Source organism: Falco naumanni, chromosome 3, assembly GCF_017639655.2.
Source record: "Falco naumanni isolate bFalNau1 chromosome 3, bFalNau1.pat, whole genome shotgun sequence".
Lineage (NCBI taxonomy): Eukaryota > Metazoa > Chordata > Aves > Falconiformes > Falconidae > Falco > Falco naumanni.
In genome coordinates, this window is record NC_054056.1 from 91,234,429 (window position 1) to 91,257,925 (window position 23,497).

The window sequence follows — 23,497 nt, forward strand, 5'->3', positions numbered from 1 at the left end:
TCTTGCCTTTGGTATTGGTTTTGTCCATGTGCTGCTGTCCTTTTCCATCCTACATGAAAAGTGGCCTTCCTGAAGGCAGAGATCAAGGGTTTCCTGTATGAGACACACGTACGTGTGCGTGGCTGTTGCTTTGAGAGCAGCGTAGCCCTTAAAAGACCTGCAACCTCAGTGCAGTTTGTTCTAGTATATGATCATATTTCATCAGGTAGACAATGTGCATTTTTCATATGTACTTTTTTACTTCCCCCCTTTTCTACATTCAGTTTATTTTTTTAAAAAAATGGAACTTATACATTCAATAGTATATTCATTTTGATTTGAAGTCAAATCTCAAGGCCCCCTCTGGAACACAAATGTGCTCAGGAAAATTTATTCAAGAAGCTCCTATGTACCTTTAGCATCTGTTAGCAAGTTGCTGTGAGTTCAGAAGGTTTGAATTTAGGTCTCCCAAGAGGTAAAAATACTGTGAGTAAACCTCTACAGGTTCTTTGCAGTGGAAGGTTCCTCTCTTTCTTCTCTGTTGACAGCCCTTCTGCACGTCAGGGGTTCACCACTTTTCTTGGGCTGGCACTAGCGGTGTCACAGCCACCCTGGGAGCAGATCTGGAGTGATGCCAGGAGTTGTCCCACTGACAGTCAACCCTGCTTCCTGAAAGCCCTCAGACCATGCTACAGTTGGTGATCAGAGGGGATCTAGCTGCCTTCCAGGCAGCTCCCAAGTCTGACAGTCCAAGGTTGAGCAGATGCAATTATCTGCACCCCTTGTTTTAGCTGTTGGAGTTCAGTTCTTAGCCATAAAATGATACAGGCGCAGTCAACGTATGTGCCATTTTTCTCCAGGGATTCAGCTCCCAGCCCCAGAACCTCCATGCCCAGCAGACGGCAGTTTGTGCTGTGCTTCCTTGGGCTTTGCCATGGGGGGCCCATTTCAAAGCTGGTGTTTCACTCACCTAAGATGCAACCAGATGGGATGCTGGGGGCAGAAGGAGGAGGCACATCTGCAATTCCTTGGATATTCAGTGGTTTGAGAGAACTAAACAAAATAGTGTTGGAGTGGGAAGAATTTTAGGGAGTTTTGATTGCTTACCACTGCTGCTGATTTTTAAGAGAAATATTTTAATAAACCCTAAACCTGATTTGGTGAAACTGGCAACATTTATGCTGAAATTGTTGGGGGAAAAAAGGCCAAATTTCACCCGAGTCTGGATAAGTAAGCACTTAAAACTGTGTCTTGGCAAGTGCTGTAACTGACATAATATTTAATATGCATATCTAACTAATTAAAAGCTATTACTGAAAGTGTTTTTAATTAGTTGTTAACTGCATTTAGTGCACATCGAGCTGCCAAAGTCTGTATCTGTACTGATTTTTTTTTTTGCATGCAGTAGGATGAATGTGATGGGTGATTCAGTTTGTTTACAGAAACTAATGGCTGAATTTGTGAACAAGCTGTCTAGAAATCCATACGTCTTTGGCAGATAACGACTGGTACCTCTGCCATGTGACACTCCTTGCTCCAGAAGAGGAACTTCTGTCCTGGGGGATGTACCCATACCCCTACCTGGCACGTGTTGATCCAGATGCCCGAAAAGGCACTCTCGTCTACCAGCTTGTCACATATTACAGTAACAACGAAAACACCAGTGCAGGGATTACTTACACACTCATTGCAGGTAGGTCTTTTCGGGGTAGGGGGGTGGGGAGTTAAAATTCTGTTAAGTTGCAGGGTTTTCTTAGCAATTCTCCATTTAATCATTTCATTGATAGATTTTTCCCTTGGGGAATCCTTAAAGATAGAGCAGGTACAGCAAATAGAAGCTGGAGATGCTTTAAGTAAAACAGTTATCTGGATGGGAATCTTGCTGGCACTTTCTTTGCTTTACTTCTATTCTGAAATGGATTGCAGCCTTACTATTAGCTTAAGGCTCCCTTTCTTGCCCGTTCCCGTCTCATTTACACTGCACCGGCCAACAAAGCACAGTGTGAGTGAAAGATAAGGTGCATAACTGGAGACAACAAAAAGAAGTGCATGCAAGGACATAGGTAGATGATTTGAGGATAGCTTACCATAAAATAGTGAAAATGCAAGCGTTCTTGCTGTGGGGCATTTTTCAGACCAGGTCTGTGCATATATTGGTAGGCGGTGAAGAGCGATTCCAAGTCGATAAGGATACTGGCGTTATCATGACAACTGGCTTGCCTTTGACATGGAACAAGGAGTATGTGGTTACTGTGGAAGCCACCGATGAATACGGCAACAAAAGCCCCTATGCCTCCATTTCCATCCTGGCAGGCTCCCGACCTCCGCAGTTCACTAACATGTCCTACAGTGTGTTTGTCCCTGAAAATACTCCATCAGGAGAAAAGTAAGTTGTACTTCTGTTAGGTGAGCTCCTTCCCTGCAATCTGAGAGCACAATATAGTGAAATTTTTGTGTTGTTGCTTCTTAGGGCTATGCATGTGTATTTGCCTATTACGCTTTAAAAATAGCGTTCTTTTTCTAAAAGAAATTATGCCTTTTCCAGTGCTTGAAAGTCTCCAGTGTGGCACTTGATATAGTCTGAGATGCTGGAATTCTGCTGAAATAATTATTTTAATGCTCTTGGAGTCTTACTGCATCGCATCATGAATTAAAACAGCCAAATTCCTGGCTACGCATCTCCTGGAGCACTTCAGATACAAATGAGTGCTTGAAAAACCTTGTCTTTTAGTTAACCAGGTTTGGAGTTGTTTGTATCCCGTTTGACTTGCATTTCAGTTTTTAGAAAGGCAAGTCATTGCCAGACTCTTGAGATAACAAAGCCCATGTGAAGTGCAAATAGATACAGCGAAGTCTCCAAGGGGCTCTGCTGTTGTGTGAGGAATGGCTAAGCCAAGCCGCAGTGGCAAGGTGCTGCTGAGCTGGCTCTGGTTTTATTGTCACTCTTCAGCTGCTTGAGAGCAGCATGGGCTTTTAAGGCACCAAGTAGCAGGTGGAGCAGTGCCATAGGGTCTTTAAGGAGTAGAAAACCTCAAAATAAGCTGATGAAGTAGAAAAAATTGCTGGAGATGTGCCAATTACTCCTTAAAAGATACTGGAGGAGGAGGAGGAGTGAAATTTTTCTCTTTCCCTGGAGCTTTTATTGAGATGGGCTTAAAGTGTGTTGTCACACTGGCCAGAGACTGGTGTGAGAGATGAATCTTCAAAACATAAGTCACGGTAGGGAGGCAGACATTCATTTCATGTCCTGCCAAGGCAGACAGCAGGATCTGGAAAGGCCCTGTGTTTTGTGGGTTTCCCATCCATCTCTGAACCTGTTCCTTTTCTGAATATACAGCTTCAAAGAAAATCAACAGGACAGTAGCTCAGTTATCTCTGTAACTGAAGCTAAACCAGTAAACTTCTGTCCAGTATTTGGAAGGGTACAACAGGGAAGAAAAAGATGTTTTCCTGTTAATGGGTGTTGAAATGAGTTGTTACCCCATCCCTGCTATGTCAGAGGATCAGTTTGGTGAGAGAAAAGTGGGTAGGTGGGCTCCCTGTAGCATGGGAATTTCCAGTCCGAGTACAAAGCTGAGCGCAGCATTGACAGAGAGTGGGCAACTGGCCTTTCCTCACCCTCATCTTCCTCCTCTAGGTGCTCAGGAAGCAGCTGCTGTTGTTGTTTTGAAGCAAAAGGTTATTCTCTCATTCTTTACAGAGTAGCAGTTGTTGAGGCTGTTTCTTTCCAGAGCCAGCCTCTTTCGTACACCCTGCTGACGAACCCCAGCGGGCTCTTCAGGGTGAGGCAGGAGAGCGGAGAGCTCAGCCTGACCCACCCTGTGGACTATGAGAGCGAGCACCACCTCTATCATCTCCTACTGAAAGCCATGGAAGTTGAGAGCACTCTTAGCAGCGTGACTGAGGTATGTAGATACCTTCGCTTCCTACCCGCTGTCTCTGTGATCTTTGTTTCCATGTTATCAGGACCGTTAACCACATAGGTAGCCTAGAAAACCGGTGAAGATGCTTGGGAGGCAGGAGGCCTTTTGGTACAGGCAGAAGGCTGAGCTCTGAGCTGCATTCAGGTTTAGGTTCTGCAAAATACCTCCTGTTATTCCTCTTTGGCTTTGCCTCCCATCTGCTTGGAAGTGGAGGAGATAATACTTTTCTGTTTTACAGGAGTAGTGTGAGAAAAATTTTAGCACTGGAGGTGTAAAGGACAAGACAGCGCCAAGAGCAATGACTGCCCAGGCAGAAACTAAAATCCCCTCTCAGCATGTCCTTTTGTCTCAGGTCATGGTCCATATCACCGACGAAAATGACTGTTCTCCTGAATTCCAGCACTCCATTTACAGCAGAGACAACATTCCCGAAACCATTCCTGTCGGCACGTCTCTGCTACAAGGTGAGGATCATCCTGGTACCTTTTGTTTCGGTCTTGCCACGGACCTGCTGGTTTGTGTTATGTGTCCGTGCTTTTACCGTGAGGAGTGCTGTCTCTTCCACAGCGGGCACTGCCTTTGTACCATGTAGACAGTAGTTTTTCTGGAGGTCTGTCAGTGGCTTCTAGGTACCCCAGGAGTAGAGGTGAGTGTCTTCAGGTGAGGACCACTGTGCTGTGCCCAAGGAGGGATCCTGTGGTACCCAGGAGCACTTCAGGCAGCTGACAGGCAGTCACTTAGTGGATTGCCATAGCTCGTTTACTTTAAATCTTGTGGCTGTTTTTTAATTCAGCTTGGACATCTTTTTGTGTCCAGGAAGCAGCTGCAACTAGTTTTTCTTTTCTTAATGTGTTAAAAAAAAAAGAACTTTTTAAATGGGCAGTTAGTTTTATCAAAAAGGTATTAGTGCTGTATAATTGACTTATGATGTGTTAAAGAAGAAACCTTTGGAAAGCCTGTGAACTTTTATATTTATGGTTGTGGCTTACCATCATCATTCCAAATTTGTTTCGTTTAACGTGGCCACATATCACTTGCACATAAACCTTGAATGCACAGACAACATTTTTAGAGACTAGAGTAATACCCTTTTGAAAGATTAGAGCTGTTGGAAATAATTTTAAGCCCCAAGTTCCAACCAAAACCTTAAGGTCACTCTTGAAATACTGTGGCTGCACAAATACAAAGTGAATTTGGATGATGCTGCACCTCTCATCTCAGTCTTCGGAGTCCAATAGACAAAGCACAAAAGTCCATTCTCCAACTTGCCTTCCTGGTGTCAGTTAAATGCCTTCAAAGATATCTTGAGACCTGATGTAGTCTGTCGTGATGTGATATGTGCCACAGGTGTGTTCTGTCTAAAACTGGGAGAATGCTTACAGACTCCCAGTCAGTATTCAGACTGAAAGTAGGGGCAGGTACTGGTGTAGTAACAGAAACACAGGCTGAGACATCAAGGGGGGTTATGGACCATGTGAGAAATGGGTAATGTTGCAAAAATGTACGTGTCTTAAGTTGTGTCTTTTGAAGACAACAATGTACATTTCCTAAATTTGAAGCTCAACGCATGCAGGTTCCTTGAGGGGTGAGAAGCTGCAGCCTCAGAATGTCCCACAAACAAAAATAAGTGCAAATTAGAGACAGTCTTTGCCATTCTGTGGCTGACTGGGTTGCTATCAATGGTCATGAAAAAGGTAATGTGATACATGCTATTTGTTAAAACTGTGGATGATGTAAATGTAAAGGGTTTAGTCAACCACTTTTATTTTAACACACTCAAAGTCTGGCTTGTGTCATGTTTGTAGTGCTGGTGCTACACCAGCTGAGTCAGTCTGTCTGCTTAGTCATTATGGGCAGATTTATGCTCGCTGCATGTGCTTTAAGATGTCTGCATGCAAACAAGCTATGATCTGAAAAGCATGGAGGGATGCTCTCAGCAGGGGTTAGCATATTCCTTCAGCTGCACCGCTCTGTCAGCAGAGCAAGGCTTAGAGTTGTAGCTAGCAACTTTGTGCTAGCGTACTAGGCTTTGAGCCGGAGTTAGCTTGCACTAAACTAACTCAGAGCATGGGCAGAGCCAGCACAGACCTGTTTGTGGTTGCTATATGATCCTCAAAATACCTTTGCAATGCAGGCAAGTTTGCAGGATGGAATGAAATGCAAAGGGAATGGAATTTCTGCTTGCTGTTGGGAAGTAAGGCATGTTTTTGTCATGTACAAGTAAGCATCATGTTTCCCTATTTGCCAGAAAACATCTGGGGAAAAAGAAGTATGATCATTAAGCACATAAAATGTATTAATGTGAATGGCTACAATGTCTTAATAATGACTTTGTAGATGAAATCAGAAGTTTTCTAATCAGATGTTTTCTACTTTCTGCATATCTTTCTAAAAACAATACTTAACCACTAAATTTAACAGTTTTAAGTCACTTTCATTTCAATCTTTCTTGAGGTTTTAATATATTTAGTCTTTCAGTTCAACAAGAGAGTGATAAACCTTTGCTTTTGTAGTCTGTAACACACCCAAACATTTAATCACAGCAGGATTTTGAGAGATGTTAAACCAAATGTTACAACTATCCCAAATGTCCTTTTAAACCAAGACGAGTAACTTTCCACAGGTGGAGGTAGTTGAGGTTTTTTGCAACTGAGTAGCCCAGCATTTCAGTGTGCTTTATGAAATCTTTCTCTTCCCCTTTCCTCTTCTGAGTTAATATTCTGATAGTGATGGGTTGTCTTTTCTTCATCTCATTTTTGGATGATGCTGTAGCTGTCTGCTAGGGTGTCTGCGCTGCAGTCACTGTTCTGCTTACAAAAGGCTGTGTGCTACCAAGATGGCTGCATCAGTATCCTCCTGGTAGAATAAGGAGTTTGTTCAATTGCGATGTGGGTATGATGTGAAGCCTCACTGTTTGGCTAGAAAAATAGCAGGGTAATTAAAGAGGTGAGCTCCTGCTCGTAAATATCACTTTTGATACTACACTGTGAACTCTAACTCTTTGTTCTGCTGATTTGCTGGGTCTGAGCAGATGGGACACCCAACGTACTGAATAAACACTTACTGGGGAGGAATGTGTAATCACTCTTTGTACCTTGAAGTGCCAGGTAATTAAAAAGTACCTTCGCTATAACATAGCTGGGAGCTAATTAAATTTGAACAGCATCCCTGGAGAGAGTGAGGACACAGTTTATGACTGATAATGCTCTACCAACATGCATATTGATTGTGCAGTAATTACCAGCGTTGACTGCTATTTGTACAAAGCATGTTGTGTAGTATTGGAATCACGCTCTCCTGCAAACTCACCTTGCTGCGGTCACTCAGGCTGGGCTGGAGTGGCAGGAAGAGTTGTTTTGCTTTTTTACCCCCAGCCTCCTGCCAAGTTCCCAGAGTCTTACCACAAAAATAAGGCTTTTATGGATAGAACAGATCTAGGTGATTTCTATTTAAAAAAAAAAAAAAAAATCTGAAGTTGACTGGGTAGGAAATAGCATGACCAAGCTTCTTTTGCAGCATGACTGTTCTGTTCAATGTGTTCCCTAACAGTGCTTGCAACAGACTGCGACTCTGGCTCCAACTCGGAGATCACTTACTTCATCCAGAGCACTGATTTTTCCATCACGCATCATGGGGTTGTCAATTCTAACCAGAGGCTGAACTTTGAGCGAGCAAACCATATGTATGAGTTTGTGGTGATAGCTGTCGATAAAGGACATCCCCCTCGGACAGGGACGGCATCTGTGCGAATTCGAATGGCCAACGTGAATGATGAGGCTCCTGTCTTCTCTCAGTCCATGTAAGCCAGCTTGAATGCCTGCTTTGGTTTTTAAAGATGCTGTTTGTATGTGTAACCGTAGTAATGTTTGGCGAAGCAGTCACTAGTTTTGTGCAACTATAAGTGCCGGTGAAATCAAAGGGTAATTTGTATGAAGAAGGGCTTTAGAAGTTGGCCTTTCATTTCTAGATTGTATCAAAAAATACAGCAGTTGTGATACCAGTGTATTGACTTTATAGAGAGGAACAGAACGAATGAAAGATCTAATTCTATAGAGAATTATTTTGGCTGTGTTGACTTCTAGGTCTCACAGTGATTGTCCGTATATAAATATGACAGATAAAGGTGGTAGTTAGTAAAAATTGAAACTTAATTTTATCTGCAGCGGATTGTATTATAAGCTAATTTCACGAGGCCCTGCTTGTTTAAAATGCCTTCTTTCCTTTCCTGAATAAATAGAATTTCTGCTTTTTGCACAAGTTTGAAGTATGGACTTGCTTTTAAAACAAAACACTAGTACATTTATGTACAAAATTAAATGCTATTTTACATTCATCTCTGTAGTATGTGATGCTTTCCATTAGTATACATGGACATAAGAAACAGTCCATGACAGATACTACTCCTTTTTCTCATCTTTAGGAGATAAGTGAACCTGGTTTGCAGTGCAATGTGGTATGGTGCATACTGGTATCTTCCAAAATACCCTTGGAAATTACGTATACCAAAAATGCAGGATTAAAATCCTAAAATACATACCCTATGCTGAACAAAGATTTTCAAGTCTTGTCTTAAACTGATCAAAGATTCCATGATCGCATGCCCAAAGCTTAAAAATCCCCACATTCATAATGAATTTGTAATTTTGCCTGACAATTAACATGGTGATGGTTATTCTGATACTGAATGTGCTTCCACTGCTCCTTTATGTCCATCAGTTACAGAACTTTCCTTTCGGAAGATGCTGGTCCCAGCACTTTAGTGGCTACTGTTCGGGCAAAGGACCCTGATGGAGATGGGCTGCTATATCTGATTACAGGAGGCAATGAGGAGGGCAACTTTGAACTGGATAGTCAGAAAGGTAAGGAAAGAGATTTTAGAACAGTTATTTGCTGTCTAATCTGTACAGACTCTTCTTCACCTGCATGTCAAAAAAACATAGAAAGCACTATATTTATATAGTCTGAAATGGGGATGCTTTGTGTCAGTGAAAATTAGCTCTTTGACAGTCTTTCTCCAAATATAAACCAAAACTTGTGATCCAAGGACTGTGGAGACAAAGATGACCGATTCCTGTGCTTTGCAACCAAAATACAAACTGAGCCAGCAATACAGTGGCAAAGAAATGTGGTACTTACTTGATTTGGGTTTTTTTTGTTTACACAGTAAAAAAAAAAATGACACTATGCTTCCAAATGTAGGTATCATTAAACTCCGCAGAAGCCCACCGCCCAGCCTGAAAGGGCCGCAATACACACTGAACATCACTGCGATAGATGACAATGCATCGGGGGGACCCACCCCGCTCAGCAGTTTTGCTGAGGTTATTGTAGGAGTTAATGACATTAATAACAACAAGCCTGTCTTCAGAGAGGTAAGATGTCTTTCTGCAGATATACTTTTCCCATCCATAATTGGGGTTGTAGCCTTGCCTTGGCTGCTGCTGATTGCCAGTGGGCTGAAGGGACTGTGTGTGCGGAGCGGAATGAATCTGTAAGTGAACACGCAGCCAGCTTTCTTCATACTTGAAGTCTTCATTCTCCTTCTCTCCTTCCTTACCCTTAGAGCTTGATTTCTTTGCGAGTATAACTGATAGAAGTGATTTTCTTCTGAGTTCTTCTCAGATGTCCTGGAAGAAATATTGACATTGTGTGGCAAATTCATGTGACTCTGTGTAATATATAGGGTTGGATGTTTGGGTGTGTTTTTAGTGCGCTTACTACAGCGACAGCACCTGGGTTCTGGAGAATCAGCCTCCAGGCACGTATGTGCTACAGGTAGAAGCCTACGATGCAGACCTTGGCGTCAATGGAGAGGTGAAGTATGGGCTCATGCACCGAGATGGAGCTTTCCTAGGCTTCAGCATTGACCCAGACACAGGTCAGTAGCTTTCAGGTTACTGAGATAAAATGAAAATGCCTTTGTATTGTAATGAGAATGACACAGTATGAGTGTGTCCATGTGGGCTCGTGCTTTAACAGTGTGACTGCAGAGTTAGCTTCTAGAAGAAACACTGAAAAAAGTTCAGAGTATATGGATAACTGTGCATGTAGATTAAATTAAGATTATAGTGATTAAAAAGAGAAATGAAGTAGGGAAACAAACCCCAGTTGAATAAGAAGATAAAAAGCTATCCTGTATCAGTTATCTTCCTATTGGATCAAGTGTAGCTCTGAAAGTACAAAGCAGAAAGTATGACTCTTAACAGCTTGAGTTTGTTCTTCCCTTCAGTGTGGCCGTGGTTTATTTCCCATCTCATGCACAAAGAGGAGGTCCAGTGCAGTGTGTATAGGGACATGGCCCTTGTACCATAACAGGGTAGTGACAGACTTGGTGCATTTCAGATGAAGAAGTTATAAAAGTTGTTAATGTTTCTATACTCAAAACAGTGAAATGGGATATTTGCATACCCAGGGCTGTGCAGGAGACTGGAAGGGCTTACAACAGAGCAGCAGAATCCTGGCTCCTAGCACAGCAGAGACACAGGTCTGGGAGTGGCCTTAAGAAGGCCAGTTTAAAGTCTCCCAACCAGAAGAAAAGAGCTGAGATGGGAAGAGACTTGGTTAGTAGAGAGGAAAAACTGAAGATCTGGAGAAAAATGTTCAGTTTATTAACTGAGCTGTGTGATTTTATCACCAGTTTTAATCTGTTCAATGAGGCAGCCTCCAGCTCCTGTAGTAGAAGTGACATTGGTCACATCTCTTGTGCCCTCTGTGGTGTGACTCTTTCCCAAAGTAATAAAGAGCTGTCTTTCAAATGTTCAGTTACTTGGACTGTCACTGGAGTAAACCTAAGGCCTCTCCATGAGCCGGAGAAAGTCCGTCTATGCTCCATGAGGAGTGAGATAACAAGGTACTCGGACCGAAGGTCCTTATCAGGGGCAGCAGAAGAGCAAGCTGTTGGCTGCTGGCAGCATGTGCCGTGGGGGGAGAGGAGAGACAGGGGAACTGGAGTTGGTTTTGTCGAAGGTGCATTGCAGGGCTGGTGTGGATCCAGCCTGATGGTTGTGCTGCGTCCGGTCAGCAGCGCTTCCTCTTGTGCAGGAGGTGTGCAGGTCCCTCTCTGCCACCTCAGTCCCAAGGCTGTGACGCACAGAACAGGAGATGTCTGTGTTCCTAGGAGTCATCACAACCACGCAGAGTTTTGACCGGGAGAAGCAGAAGGAATATACGCTGTCTGTCACTGCTACCGACCAGGCTCAGGAACCGCTGATCGGCGTGTGTCAGATCACTGTCCTTATTACTGACGTCAATGACAACGATCCCAAGTTTGAGAACAGCCGCTATCAGTGTGAGTGTTTCTTAACCACCTGTCCCAGCACCGCAACATGAACCTGGTTAGTAGTTCCTTACAACAGTGGTCAGTTTTTTAGGTGACAGGTCTTCCTTTGCTGCCCACTGAGCCAGTTACCGCTTAATCCGTTGTCAGCAGAAATATGCAAAATTGATCAGTCCTCTTTATTCATTGCAATACTCTTAAAAACACAGACAGTCTTTGCTCCTACAGATGAGGCAGATCTGACCACTTCCCTTTGTGGCTTTTCCGTGCCCAGTTTTTCTGCATGCTGAATTTGTATTCAGTGTCCCAAAACAGAACATGACATCCTAGCTGGGGATTCATCAACCCTGACTAGAAGAGCAATTGTCATCTGTGTGTCTTTAACACGGCACCTCTGTTCGAATAGGCTGGAGTGGTATTTCTCTCTTGTTAAACAAAATCCATGGCTTCTAGCCTACATTTGGCTTGGAGCCCTGCTGCCTGCTGTGACTGTGTTGCTGAGCTAGCTTTTCCTGATTGCCCTGGTGCCATTCCCTTTTTCATCCCCACATGATGTGCTTTTCATCAGTTTTTCATTTAGTTTTACTTGATGCTTCTCCAGTGGAATCCCTGCACTGCAGGGCACTTGGACCCTCTACTTTTGGTGTCACCCACAAGTGATGCACGTACTCCCTAGCTGCTGGACTAGAACAGGCCCTTCCTGGTGTAATTGCCCCAAAATGGCATTTTGAAGATGTTCTATGGAAATATTGTGTAAGGCAAAGCAGTGACCAATGTCCTGTTAAAGCAAAGATGGCTCCATAAGTCAGTCATCTTTAGCATCACAGTGGCCAGCGTTTTAGCAGCATCCAGAAGGAGGTTGGGTGCTTGCACAGCAGGATTTTAGCAAGGAGAAGTGATGACCTGCTAGGAAATAGTGTAGATATACATCCACACTTCATAATTATGCACAAGGATAGAAAGAAAATGGTGTTGCACCTTTTAGAGTATCTTATAGTGACTAACTCCAAATGCCAAACTGGTTAAGATGTGCAAATTGAGAACAGCCATTTCTGCATTCCTACCAGTGGTTTCTGCAAACATGGCCAAAGCAGCGCTGAGAATTCAGGTGGGAGAGATCTCAGTGCAGAGAAATATTTTTGGACAGAGCAGAGAAGTCCTTGAGGTAAAGGTAGTGTTTGTGTAGAGATGAACCTTTCTAGTCTGCCTTCAAACGTGTCTTTCAGGTGTGTCCTGGTTTTAGCTGGGATAGAGTTAATTTCTGCCTAGTAGCTGTACAGTGCTGTGTTTTAGGTTTAGTATGAGAATAATGTTGATAACACACTGGTTTTTTAGTTGTTGCTAAGTAGTGCTTACCCTAAGTCAAGGACATTTCAGTTCCCCACGCTCTGCTTTGCCGGTGGGGAGGTGCACAAGGAGCCGAGAGGGAGCAGAGCCAGGGCAGCTGACCCGAACTAGCCGCAGGGATATTCCATACCACAGATCATCATGCTCAGTATATAAACTGGGGGGAGTTGGCTGGGAGGGACTGATCGCTGCCTGGGGACTGACTGGGCATCGGTCAGTGGGTGGTGAGCAATTGTATTGCACATCACTTGTTTTTCTTGAGTTTTATTCCTATCTCTGTTTTTTTTATCTTCCTTTTCATTACAGTTACTATTATTGCTATATCACATTTTACTTTATTTCAATTATTAAATTGTTCTTGCTTCAGCCCATGAGTTTTACCCTTCTCCGATTCTCCACTCCATCTCACCAGGGGCAGGGGAGTCAGTGAGTGGCTGCAGGGTACTTATTTGCTGGCTGGGGCTAAACCTCGACAAGGTGAAGCTGCCAGGGATTTTTTTTTTTTTTTTTTTTCAAAAGTAGTGAAGCTGAGAGGTTGCATTTGGTAATTATGGTGACTTTGCCACTTCTGAGGAATGGGCAGATTTTTTTCTTTTTTTATGAACACACACGCCAGTAAGGTCCTGAAGCAAAGGCAGCCCTTTGGGATGGGGAAACTGCAAATAATGAGGTCACTTTATGCATAGCACTTTTCCAGCATCTATACATAAGTAATCAATGTTTGTACGTCACAGAATTAAAAATAGCTCCTTCTCTAACAAGATCAAATGCCATTAGTCATAGGTTTCTATTCTTCCTGGAAACTGCTGGTTCTTAATTCCTCAGCACTAGGATGCTGGTCAAATCCCTGATTTAAGCCATGCATCTTATCATCTGCTGCAAAACAGACATGAAATAAATGCTTAACTCCATGCAGTAGGGATGGTAGAGTAAGTGTAAGAGTTACGCGAACAGCAAGCAGAAGTACGTAAAATGAGAGAGTACGACCCTTCCAAGTAATCTTGTATTTTTTCTCACAATGCGATTTAACAGGATTTGACTATAAAAGCATACATTTAAACACACACCAAAAAAAACCCCACGGGTATTTCACAGTGTTGCTTAGCAATAAATTCGATTTTCATTAATCTATTTTAGTGCCAGTAAATCTTTTCTGAAACTAGCTTTGGCTGTTACTGACATACCAGGGACATGAATCCTTTGCCAATTAAATGTCCTGGTGGATGAGAGAAGCTAATTAAAGCTCAGATTGTTGTTCATGGAACAAGTGGTTGTGGTGGTTTAAGCTTTTGCTGCCCCCTGCCACAGACTGTAGATATTAAGGAAGAAGATCAAACTAGGAAACATGGCCACTCCACTTTATAAATAATATGCAGTTCTGCTTGTCCCACCACAAAAATGCTAAAGGAGACACATGCATAGATATGAAAAAGTTTCTGAACAAGAAGTAATTAAATAGCCTGACTGTGTTGTCTAAATGTAACTGTGACGGCCTTCCCACTGCCACTGCCAGGGCCATTTCAATACAATGAGCTGATGGAGCCTTAGTGCATGGAAAAACACAATCGGGCAAGCACCCATAGCTACTTGGAGGAAGAATTGGGACTGGAATTCCCAGTCCCAGCCAGGAATGGCTGAGAACTGAGGGACAAGCAGTACCAAAGTCAGATCAGAGCAATCTAAAAACTGAGGTGTGGAAAAGAGGCAGCTGGCAGGGATGCAATAGCTTTATATAAAACGGCACCTCACAGAGAGGAGGAGAGTAGGAAATGACTGCTCACAATTTCCCATCATTTTGGTGGTGTCCCTGACAGGAACCAGGCTTTAGGAAGATAAAATGAATTACTCTTCTGTGCAATGAGTACTTCAACAGTGTGACTCTTTGCCACCTAATCTTTAGATGATGATTGTAAAAGCAGGTTCAAAGAAGGATTGGTCTGTCTAGGACTAGGGGTACAAAGACACAACCTCTGTCTCAGGTGGACTGCTGGGAACAGGGAGTGACACCTAAGGAAAGAGACATGTATAGAATGATCATTGCCCTTGCCCTGGGCAGTTTCTCCACATCACTGGGGTGTTGGGGGCATCTTCACTACGATCTGAATCTTCATGCTTCAGGATTGCCTGCTGCCTCCCGCCGACCGTGCTGCTGCCACCACTCACAGTCAGGATTAATTCAGTTCGCACAGAATTCCTTTTGATGCCAACCTGCTTTTATCCGCAGCTGAGCCCAGCAGCCTGGGCTGTGATCCGAAGCAGTGGGCATGGGGGCGGCTGCAGGGTTTGCCAGCACTGCCATGGAGAGGCACGAGCGCTCGGCATCAGTAAACCTGCTTCACCAGCAGCTCGCTTCACAGCCCAGGGCGTCAGGGGAAAGGGAAGAGGAAGCTAAAAGAGGACTACAGACACTCTGTTAGTGATGATACTTTATAACCTGCCTCATTACAGAAACACTTCATCACCAGTGAGGGGGGCTATGGGGTTTCACAGGGGTATCTCAGGGTTTACGGCCAGGTAAACCAGAGCAAGACCTGCTGACGATACCTTTGTCTTTTCAAAGACTTCCTCAGCGAAGACACTCCGATGGGGACGAGTTTCCTCCGTGTAGCAGCTCATGACAGTGACCAGGGTGTGAATGCTGCTGTCACATACTCAATGTTAGAGCACCAACTGGAATACTTCCAGATCAACCCCAGCACGGGCTGGGTATACGTGAACCGCCTGCTATCTCAGGTAACATGACTCTGCTTGGAACCGAGCAACCTCCAACCCTCAAATCTATTGCAGAGGGTTAATTGCAGTCTCTTGATTTGTACAAAATTGTTTGCGAATATCCTCAATCTTCTTCGTTTCATAGACAACGCGCATTAGTCGCTATATTGTAGCGACAGATGGAGGGAACAGAAGCAGCACCGTGGAGCTGACGGTAACTGTCACTAATGCACTGAGCCAGCCGCCCCAGTGGGAGCAGAGCAGATACTGGGTAACCATCCCTGAAAGCACCATTCGTGACACTAAGATAGTGGTATGTTTAAAGTGTAATTACTTCCCTCCCTCTTCTTTTGATTCCAACTGCCTCCTCTGCTGTGCTGTCTCCATGTCAAAAGTACGTGGGATGCCCACTCTGCAACCTCACCGCGTTGTACTGTTTCCTTACCAGCCTTCACAGCTGTGTACCCTGTTAGTGTTTGCCAGGAATACCTGTTGCAGAATAGGCGGGCATTTCAGCTGGCAGCAGTTTTCCCAGTGACTTACACCACTGGCCATCAGGGTGTGCTCCTGCAGAAGCCAGAGCCATGCCCTGCCTGTGTGGGAAATCTGTGAGTGTTCCCACCAAGGGCCAGCTCCTCACTCCTCCATCCTCAGTGGATGGTGCTGCCTGCCTGCATCTTTCCTATAGCTTTTCTCAGTTTAGCACTACAGCGTGGAACAGCTGTAGTTTGCTTTGGGCTCTTTTAACCCAAACCAATTCCTTTTTAACCTGTACAGACTTATTCTTTAAGGATAGTCTCTTCATAAATCGCCAGGTAATTTCTGTCTTCCTCTTCCTGCGTGTGATATTCAAGTACCTGCAAACAATTCAGGTTTTGCCTGTATCTTGCCTGGTAAAATGTACAATGCAGTGGAGAAACGGTCTCCTTTCAGATTGCTTTTGTTTTGGAAGGAGGATTGAGAAGGGATTTCCTTTAGCCAGTGATGCAGTTCTGGCTTGGCACATTTAGAGGCAGGTAAATTTACTGTTGATTGAAGACCTGCATCAAACCCAAATGTTGTAAACTGAAACTCAGCTCTGTAAACTCTTTCACTTTTGTCTGTGTATGTATGTTCTTGCCATCAAACTGAACACTTAACACTTCCAACCCTACGCTTCATGAACATATGTGGTGGCTCTTTTCTTCTTCAGACCGTCAAAGCCACATCCCCTCTTGGTGATCCCAGGGTTACGTATAACCTGGAGGAGGGTCAAGTTCCAGAGACTAACATGCCAGTTCGTTTCTATCTGAAGCCAAACAGAGTTGATGGATCTGCTTCTCTTCTAGTCGCTGAACCACTTGACTTTGAGACAACTAAGTTTTTCACCCTGACAGTCCGGGCACAAAATGTAGCAATGACTCCTTTAGCTTCCTTTACCACTGTTTGTGTGAACATAACAGGTAAGCTTTGCTGCACTTCAGCAGCTCATTCAGAACAAAATTCTCATTATTTTTAGTATAACACCACAAATTAAGGTAACATCCATGAAATGCCAAGCCCCCTAAGAACGCTTTGTATGTTTCTGTACTGTAAAAGGAAGTGGTGCAGTCATTAAAAAGGTTTATTTGAGACAATTTCTAAGTACATCTATGAAATGTGGAAATGTTACAGTGCAAAAATGGTCTGTCTGAATGTTTAGGCAACTAGTGCCTGCTTCTACAGATGTAATTGGAAAGTGTTTCTTCTGATAGGAGGAGAAATCTAGTAAATGTTCCCAGGCTGTTGAAAGGAGAGGAGTATTACTGGAAATATTCTGTGATATAAAAAGATGAATAGCCCAGACATACTGAGTTTGTGTTTGATATCTGTTTAAGGGGTTTAGTTATTTTCAGCATTTTGTATTGAACACTGAGATTAAAACTCAAAACGAAAAGGATCCTTACTAATAGGTGCCATTTTCAAAAATTTGATCCAGCCCTCCTTACAGTAGGATCTTTTTGTAAGGCTCTGCTCCTGTAGATCCACATAAAACTATAAATCTGATTTTAATCCCTGCTTTTTGAAGCATTAGTGGAATTACTTTTGATATGTAGACATCTAGATGAAAATATGAATAAGTGAAGTTGCCAGCAAAAATGTTTTCCTTGCTCACCACCATGGAAATGAAAGATTTAAGTGGTAATTTGAATGAGAATTCAACTTCCCTGCTTCACTTTATCACAGCATTGTCCTGTCTTCCCCAGTCCACCAATGCAAAAATCCTTCAGGCTTGTAGAACAAGAATGCTTCAAGTCAGGGTCTGAGCCTCACTGCAGATTATGGACCCTGCCCCAAAAGATTTTTCATAGAGAACATTTATCGGTATCAGAATTTGGGAGAAACTTCAATTTGCTCATGGGCAAAAATCCTTTTTTCAATAACTTAGTATTTCATATGAAAAAAGATTTACACACACGTATGCATTAGTGGAAAAAAATAGCAAGTTAAACATCTTTAAGAGAGAAATAACCACCAGAAAGTTTCATGTGCAGAATTGTCCTTTATTTATGCACAAGCACACAGAAAAGGAAGTCTTTTGTAGCATTTTAATTTCCTTACCTCGCTTAGTGAATTTGCTGAAACTTTTCTCTAACAAGACTTACTCTTTTTATAAAATATAAAAAAAAAACCCTATTAGAAAATAAATTTTCACAGATTACTATGAATATAAGAGAGAAAGAAAATTGGGATTTACAGGAGCCCACGCTGACAACTTAAAAAAAAGAAAGTAATTTTTTAAGACTGATCCTGCAAATAGTTGTGTGTCAGAATCAATGGAGTCATGTGGCAGTAGTAAAAGTAAATATATGCTGAAGGGTTTGCAGAATGAGTTATTAAGAAATTTTTCTGCTCTTCATGAAGACAGGTGGATCTGAAGAACTTACATTACAGCTGCTCTGTGCCATGACACAGGAAAATTACTTTCTTCAAATGTGGCTGTTAAACTGTGAAAAGTGCGAAAAGACGTAGGGGCCTATGCAGCATTTCTCAGTTTAGTTGTCTCACAGACAAAGAGGAACCTGGACTACGTCACGGGTGGAGCAGGAGGATGTGATTCCAGAGCAGTTTAAATAGATCTGGGTCAGTGCTGACATAGTTCTCCTGCCTGTCCCTTGTGTTCACCTGGTCCTACACAGCAGTTTTAAGGACAAAATGTGTCAGAAACTGGCCCTTCAAAATACAGGACATATCTTTTCCAGTTTAGGCCTCTACAGGGGCCAGGCAAGGAAGACAAGAGACCAGCACTGCTGTAAGCATAACGTGGCTCTTCCTTGCATCTCATCTGCCTTGGCTGCAGGTGGCCACTACTGCGCAGCCCTTCCTTCCTTCCCCTGCCCATCTCACCGTGCCCCTTGGGCTGGATCTGGCGGTTACACAGCTGCAGAGCGTGTCACATCACAGCTAGACCTTTTCTCTCCAGAAAGTCAGGCTGCCTCAAAGCAATAAAATGCCAACATGGGACCGTGTGATCCAGCTCATGGGAAGGGGGATCCCATGGCTTAGAGCAGGATGACGAGAGCGGGGAGATCGGTGTGCTTCCTTTGGACGTTGGCCAGCAGTTAGATGAGGGGAGGCTGATGTGCAGCTGCATCCTACAGCCTAACATAAATCTGGCTATACTGCCCTACAAAGGCCAGGAAAGACTGCTTTACATACGTTCTTTGTCAACTCTGCAATTTTAATTTCCATTGTATGTTAAACAGCCCTTAATAAAACGCTGAAATTAACTACTGCTGTAGATAACCAGCTCCTTATAGACTGTGGATGAAAGGCCTCCTGGTCCTGGTGTTCATGGACTTGCTATAAGATTGCTGGTCAAATCATTAGCCAGTATCTTAGCTGGGATTAGGCCACTGTCTCCCAGAAACTGCTCAATGTTTATAAAATGCCTCCTGACAGCTGCCATGAAAATGGGGAAGACCCAAAGCAGGATTTCTTCTTGCTATGAGTAAGGGGAGTTCTTCCTCCAAGCTATATTATGACTGTGGGAAAGAAATACAATAAGAAAAAAAAGTCTTCAAACATTTTCTTACCATGGTCCCCATCCCCTGCTTTTGCAGATGTCAATGATAATGTTCCGTTCTTCCTGTCTTCTAACTACGAGGTGTCTGTGCCAGAAGGAGCTGATGTCGGCACATCCGTGGTTCAGGTGTTAGCTACGGACTTGGATTCTGGCCTGCATGGAGAGGTTTGACCTTACATCCAATTCTTTTCCTCCCAATAGGCAAGTTTTAGTATTGCAACTAGTAAGAGTGCAGAGACAGCAGATGACAGCGTAATGAGCCACAAACACTTCTTGCAGCACTTGTCAAGTATTCGTCTAGCATATGCCTGATGTGCATAATATGGGATGCAGGCAGAGATGATGCTGTTCATGGTCTTGGGATCCTACATCGTAGCAACTTGTCCTGATCCAGCAACCATGACAAAGCACTGCTGCGTGATTCTCAGGGTTGCTCCCATAACAAGGCAAGTGGAGGTCACTGCAGAATGTTTCCAAACTCTTGCCTCTTCAGCTCATTATTTAGTTGACCATCACGTGATTATGGTTGGTTAAATGCGGCTATTTAAATATGGTCAATTAAGTAACATTTCATTTCACCATCACTGGTTCAAATGGTTGGTCAAACCAACATTTGACCACCATTGTTATAATGACCCATCCAAAGCAGTGTTATGAAGGAAACTGCTCATTTTCTGTGTGTTTTCCTGAGCCTTTTTCAAAAACCCTACTAGCTTTTCTGGGAGGGAACTCTGGCTAGTACAGATCTGCTGTTCTGTGATTGTCATTTTGAAACTTCTGAAGAGCAGCCTGTGTGGTAGAACTGCCTGGCAGTGCTCTGGACATGACTTGGTGGTGGCAACGTTGGCAACGTTTTTTTCAGAGGAAGCCAAGCCTTTGTTACAGGGGCAAATGCGGGTAGCTTTCATCAGTGGAGGTTTTAATTTGTTCAGTCCTGCTGAACAGGACCCATACTCTCAGTTAACCCCACTTCTTTTGTGATCAGAAGCACAGTGGGTTGCTAGAATCTGGGGAGATGCCAGGGAAGATGCCATTCCATACATTCTCTGTCCTTTTGTTATTCATGATCTTTCTTAACTGCTCCTGCTGGCCACTGTTGGAGATTAGGGCTTGATGGGCCTTGATATCACTGGTACAGATGATCTTCTGTTTAAGAATTCTGGGGTTTTTTGTATCAAAATGGGCAAAAGAATTAGAAAAATTATGTCCAGATTAACTGTCTTTCCTCGGTGTTGCTACTTTGCAGGCAGACCTAGGGGACTACGGAGGAAGGGGGAAGTCACAGCACTTGGACATAGAAATGAAAGTGGAAAATGCAACCTCTCTTTACTATTTTATTTTTAGGTTCACTACTTAATATTGAGAGATGCTGGTGAGGATTACCAGTTCTTCACCATTGAGCCTGAGACAGGAATTATTTCCACCCATGCAACTTTTGACAGAGAGAAAAGAGCCTCTTACCTGATTGAAGTTCAGTCTCAGGACTCTTCAGAATCTGCTAGACCTGGTGTTCATGGGCAGCCCAACACAGGTAGAAGTAGTAAGGAATTATATATTGGGTAAAATGTATCAGAAATTGGGTTCCTTAACTTTTCGAGTCTTGGGGGTGGGGTGGGGGTGTGTGGGGTGTATGTGAGCTGTCTGAAATACAACAAGAGGTACTCCACCTCTGCCATTTCTCGTCTATATGTTCCTCTTGAATCTCCTTCTTAGACACAGCCTATGTAAGGATTTTTGTCAGTGATGTGAATGACAACGCTCCAGCATTTCCTCGGTCAGTGTATGAGGTCAGCATAGATGAGGACAGGGATGTTGGAAGTCCTGTTGTGACAGCAACAGCAGATGATGAAGATGAGGGTGAGTAGACTCTGCATGGCTTTCTAAGTCCTCTTAGTATTACTGTGTGTTGTATGTGGGGCTACTTCCTTCATGGCAAGTAAATTTTCCGTCTTCAGGAAGTGATTAAGCATTTCAAGCATTTGTAATAGCGAGGAGAAAAGTTCTGGGCACACGGGAGCATTTTTTTTCATTAGGTTCTCAGGTTTGCAGTGCAAAGGTTAAGCTAGCCGGCAATCTTTTTGGGGCAGAATGAAATCACCTGGAGTCACAACCCAGCTGTAACTTCACAAGAGGTAACATAAAAACTAACTCACTCCTGAGCATGTGTTTGCTTTGTGCTGACTCCTGTGCTTTCCAGGTCTCCCTGGGCATCAGTTTTACTTATTACTATTGCAAGAAAACCAAACCTGTGTGCTCTTTGGTGAGTTACTGGGTTGGATATGCTTGTGGAAGAATCTGACAAACATTAGAATATGTGGGATGACATGGCCAGAAATGAAGGCAAGAATGAGGCAGGGAAAAAGGGACAGCCAGACCTTTTGGGGCTCACAATTACATCAGCTCTGATGGTGTGAAACTGCCCCTACAGTGTGGTGAGATCAGATGGGCTGAGCCAGTCCAACAGCATGCACCACCACTCAGTTCCTGTCTTTGCTTTTACTGCGGCTTTTTTGCTCCTTTCATGAGTTGGTCCAGCTCAACTTGCTGGAGAAAAACAAACCAGTTTTAAAAAAGAAGGCAAGCTGGGTGTGCTGGTGACAGAGCCCAGATAAGCACCAGAGGAATGTGTTGCTGGGAGCAGGTGAGAGCTGACCATTCCTTCTGGTGGCAGTACTGTAATGCCTGTGCCTCTTAGTGCCCATGATGGAGAAGAGGCCATTCAAAACTGGCTGCTGCGCTGGAGAGAATTTGGCAAAAGTGACTAGCAAGTGATGCTCAAACTCATGCTGCAAAGGCAGCCAAGCTCTTCCAAGCACTAATGTTGCACACAGCCTTTTCACTTTCTTGCCATCCGTGTTGTTCCAGTCTCTTAAAATCCACAGTTCACTCACTACTTAAAATGCTGAATTTTCTTTCTACTCCTAGCGGTTCACCTATTTAATTTGGGGAATTACTTTCTATCCTGAAATGGAATGTCATGTATTTTTCTCCTTTTCAAATAAGTAAACATGAAACACCAAACACTCTTTTGGTTTTTTGTTCCTAAACATTTTGCAGCAATCAAACAACTGCTGTTGAACAGGTGGAATGTTCTTCTGAGATGCGTTCTTGCTCACAGAGGACATTTGTTATATTTTAGCACCATCCAGTGGTATATATAAAAAAGGTTAAGGAATATTGGCATTTGAAATGGGAGACTTGGGAAACATTGAGCAAAAAGAGCTTCTAGTATTTTAATAGCATGTTACTTTTTTGTTATTGGCAAATGAATGTACAGTAAATTAGAGGCACACAACTCCTTCATTATCAATAAACAGGTGCTTGTCCATGACTGCAAATTGTATTTGTAAATATATGTAAATGCAGACCTAACCCCCAATCTACCATACACAAACCCTTCACATTACATAGCTGGGTCTTTCTGTTTGTGCCTATGCCTATGTTTTATCTCCCACACACCCTGTAACAGTCTGGGTAAATAAGGCTTCTCTTGGGTATGTCAGCTGTGTACAGCTGGATGGAGCATTCACGGAGTGAACAGGCAGTGGTTGTTTGCTTTCTCTTGTAGGTGCAAATGCCAGACTAAGGTATCAGATCACATCAGGAAATGTGAAAGGAGTTTTTGACGTGGAACCTGAGGTTGGAACTGTCTTTATTGCTCAGCCTCTGGATTATGAACAAGAACAACGTTACGAGCTCCGGCTTGTAGCTTCTGATGGAAAATGGGAAAACCACACTCTTGTCATCATCAATGTTGTCAATAAGAATGATGAAGCACCAGTCTTCACTCAGAATGAATACCAGGGCAGTGTCTTGGAGGAGCTCACAGATCTGCCTGTACTTGTTCTAAAGGTAAAGCAGTTTGCACAAAGCAGAGCAAAACCTGGCTTTTTGTTCAGCTGAATCCCATCCATTCACACAAATTTAAAAAGTTAATTTCTTTATTGTGGGTGAGCCTTGGTATTCAGATGTAACTAGTAACTTTCTGTAAAGAAGAGAATAAAGAAAGCCTGGCTGAATTTGCATGGTGGACTTGCTCCCCTGACCAGCATAAATAATGGTTGGAATCAACAATCTTAAGGGTCTTTTCCAAATGATTCTGTTTGTAAATGTTAAAAATTGTGATGGCTTTCCTTCACAAAGCAGAGTTAGCATATTTTGAGTAACTGTATAAGCATAGCGTGGTTGGCAGGTGTACTTCGTGCATTTAGGTCA

General features: G+C 43.3%; 1 protein-coding gene across 2 annotated transcripts in view; it reads left to right on the forward strand.

Annotated features, from left to right (window-relative positions):
- The window catches only part of LOC121085226 (neural-cadherin-like), a 60,413-nt gene that overhangs the window by 15,479 nt on the left and 21,437 nt on the right, over positions 1-23,497 (forward strand). Inside the window, exons 2-17 of one of the 2 annotated variants that reach the window (XM_040587678.1) lie at positions 1,478-1,672; positions 2,140-2,365; positions 3,680-3,884; positions 4,255-4,366; positions 7,452-7,701; positions 8,619-8,761; positions 9,102-9,274; positions 9,612-9,780; positions 11,020-11,190; positions 15,086-15,258; positions 15,383-15,550; positions 16,430-16,679; positions 19,320-19,447; positions 20,627-20,813; positions 20,996-21,139; positions 22,851-23,134. In XM_040587678.1, the coding sequence (XP_040443612.1) occupies positions 1,478-1,672; positions 2,140-2,365; positions 3,680-3,884; positions 4,255-4,366; positions 7,452-7,701; positions 8,619-8,761; positions 9,102-9,274; positions 9,612-9,780; positions 11,020-11,190; positions 15,086-15,258; positions 15,383-15,550; positions 16,430-16,679; positions 19,320-19,447; positions 20,627-20,813; positions 20,996-21,139; positions 22,851-23,134 (2,978 nt within the window). Of the gene's footprint in view, positions 1-393; positions 1,673-2,139; positions 2,366-3,679; positions 3,885-4,254; positions 4,367-7,451; positions 7,702-8,618; positions 8,762-9,101; positions 9,275-9,611; positions 9,781-11,019; positions 11,191-15,085; positions 15,259-15,382; positions 15,551-16,429; positions 16,680-19,319; positions 19,448-20,626; positions 20,814-20,995; positions 21,140-22,850; positions 23,135-23,497 lie in introns of those variants that run through there. The other variant, XM_040587677.1, reaches the window with a different exon arrangement.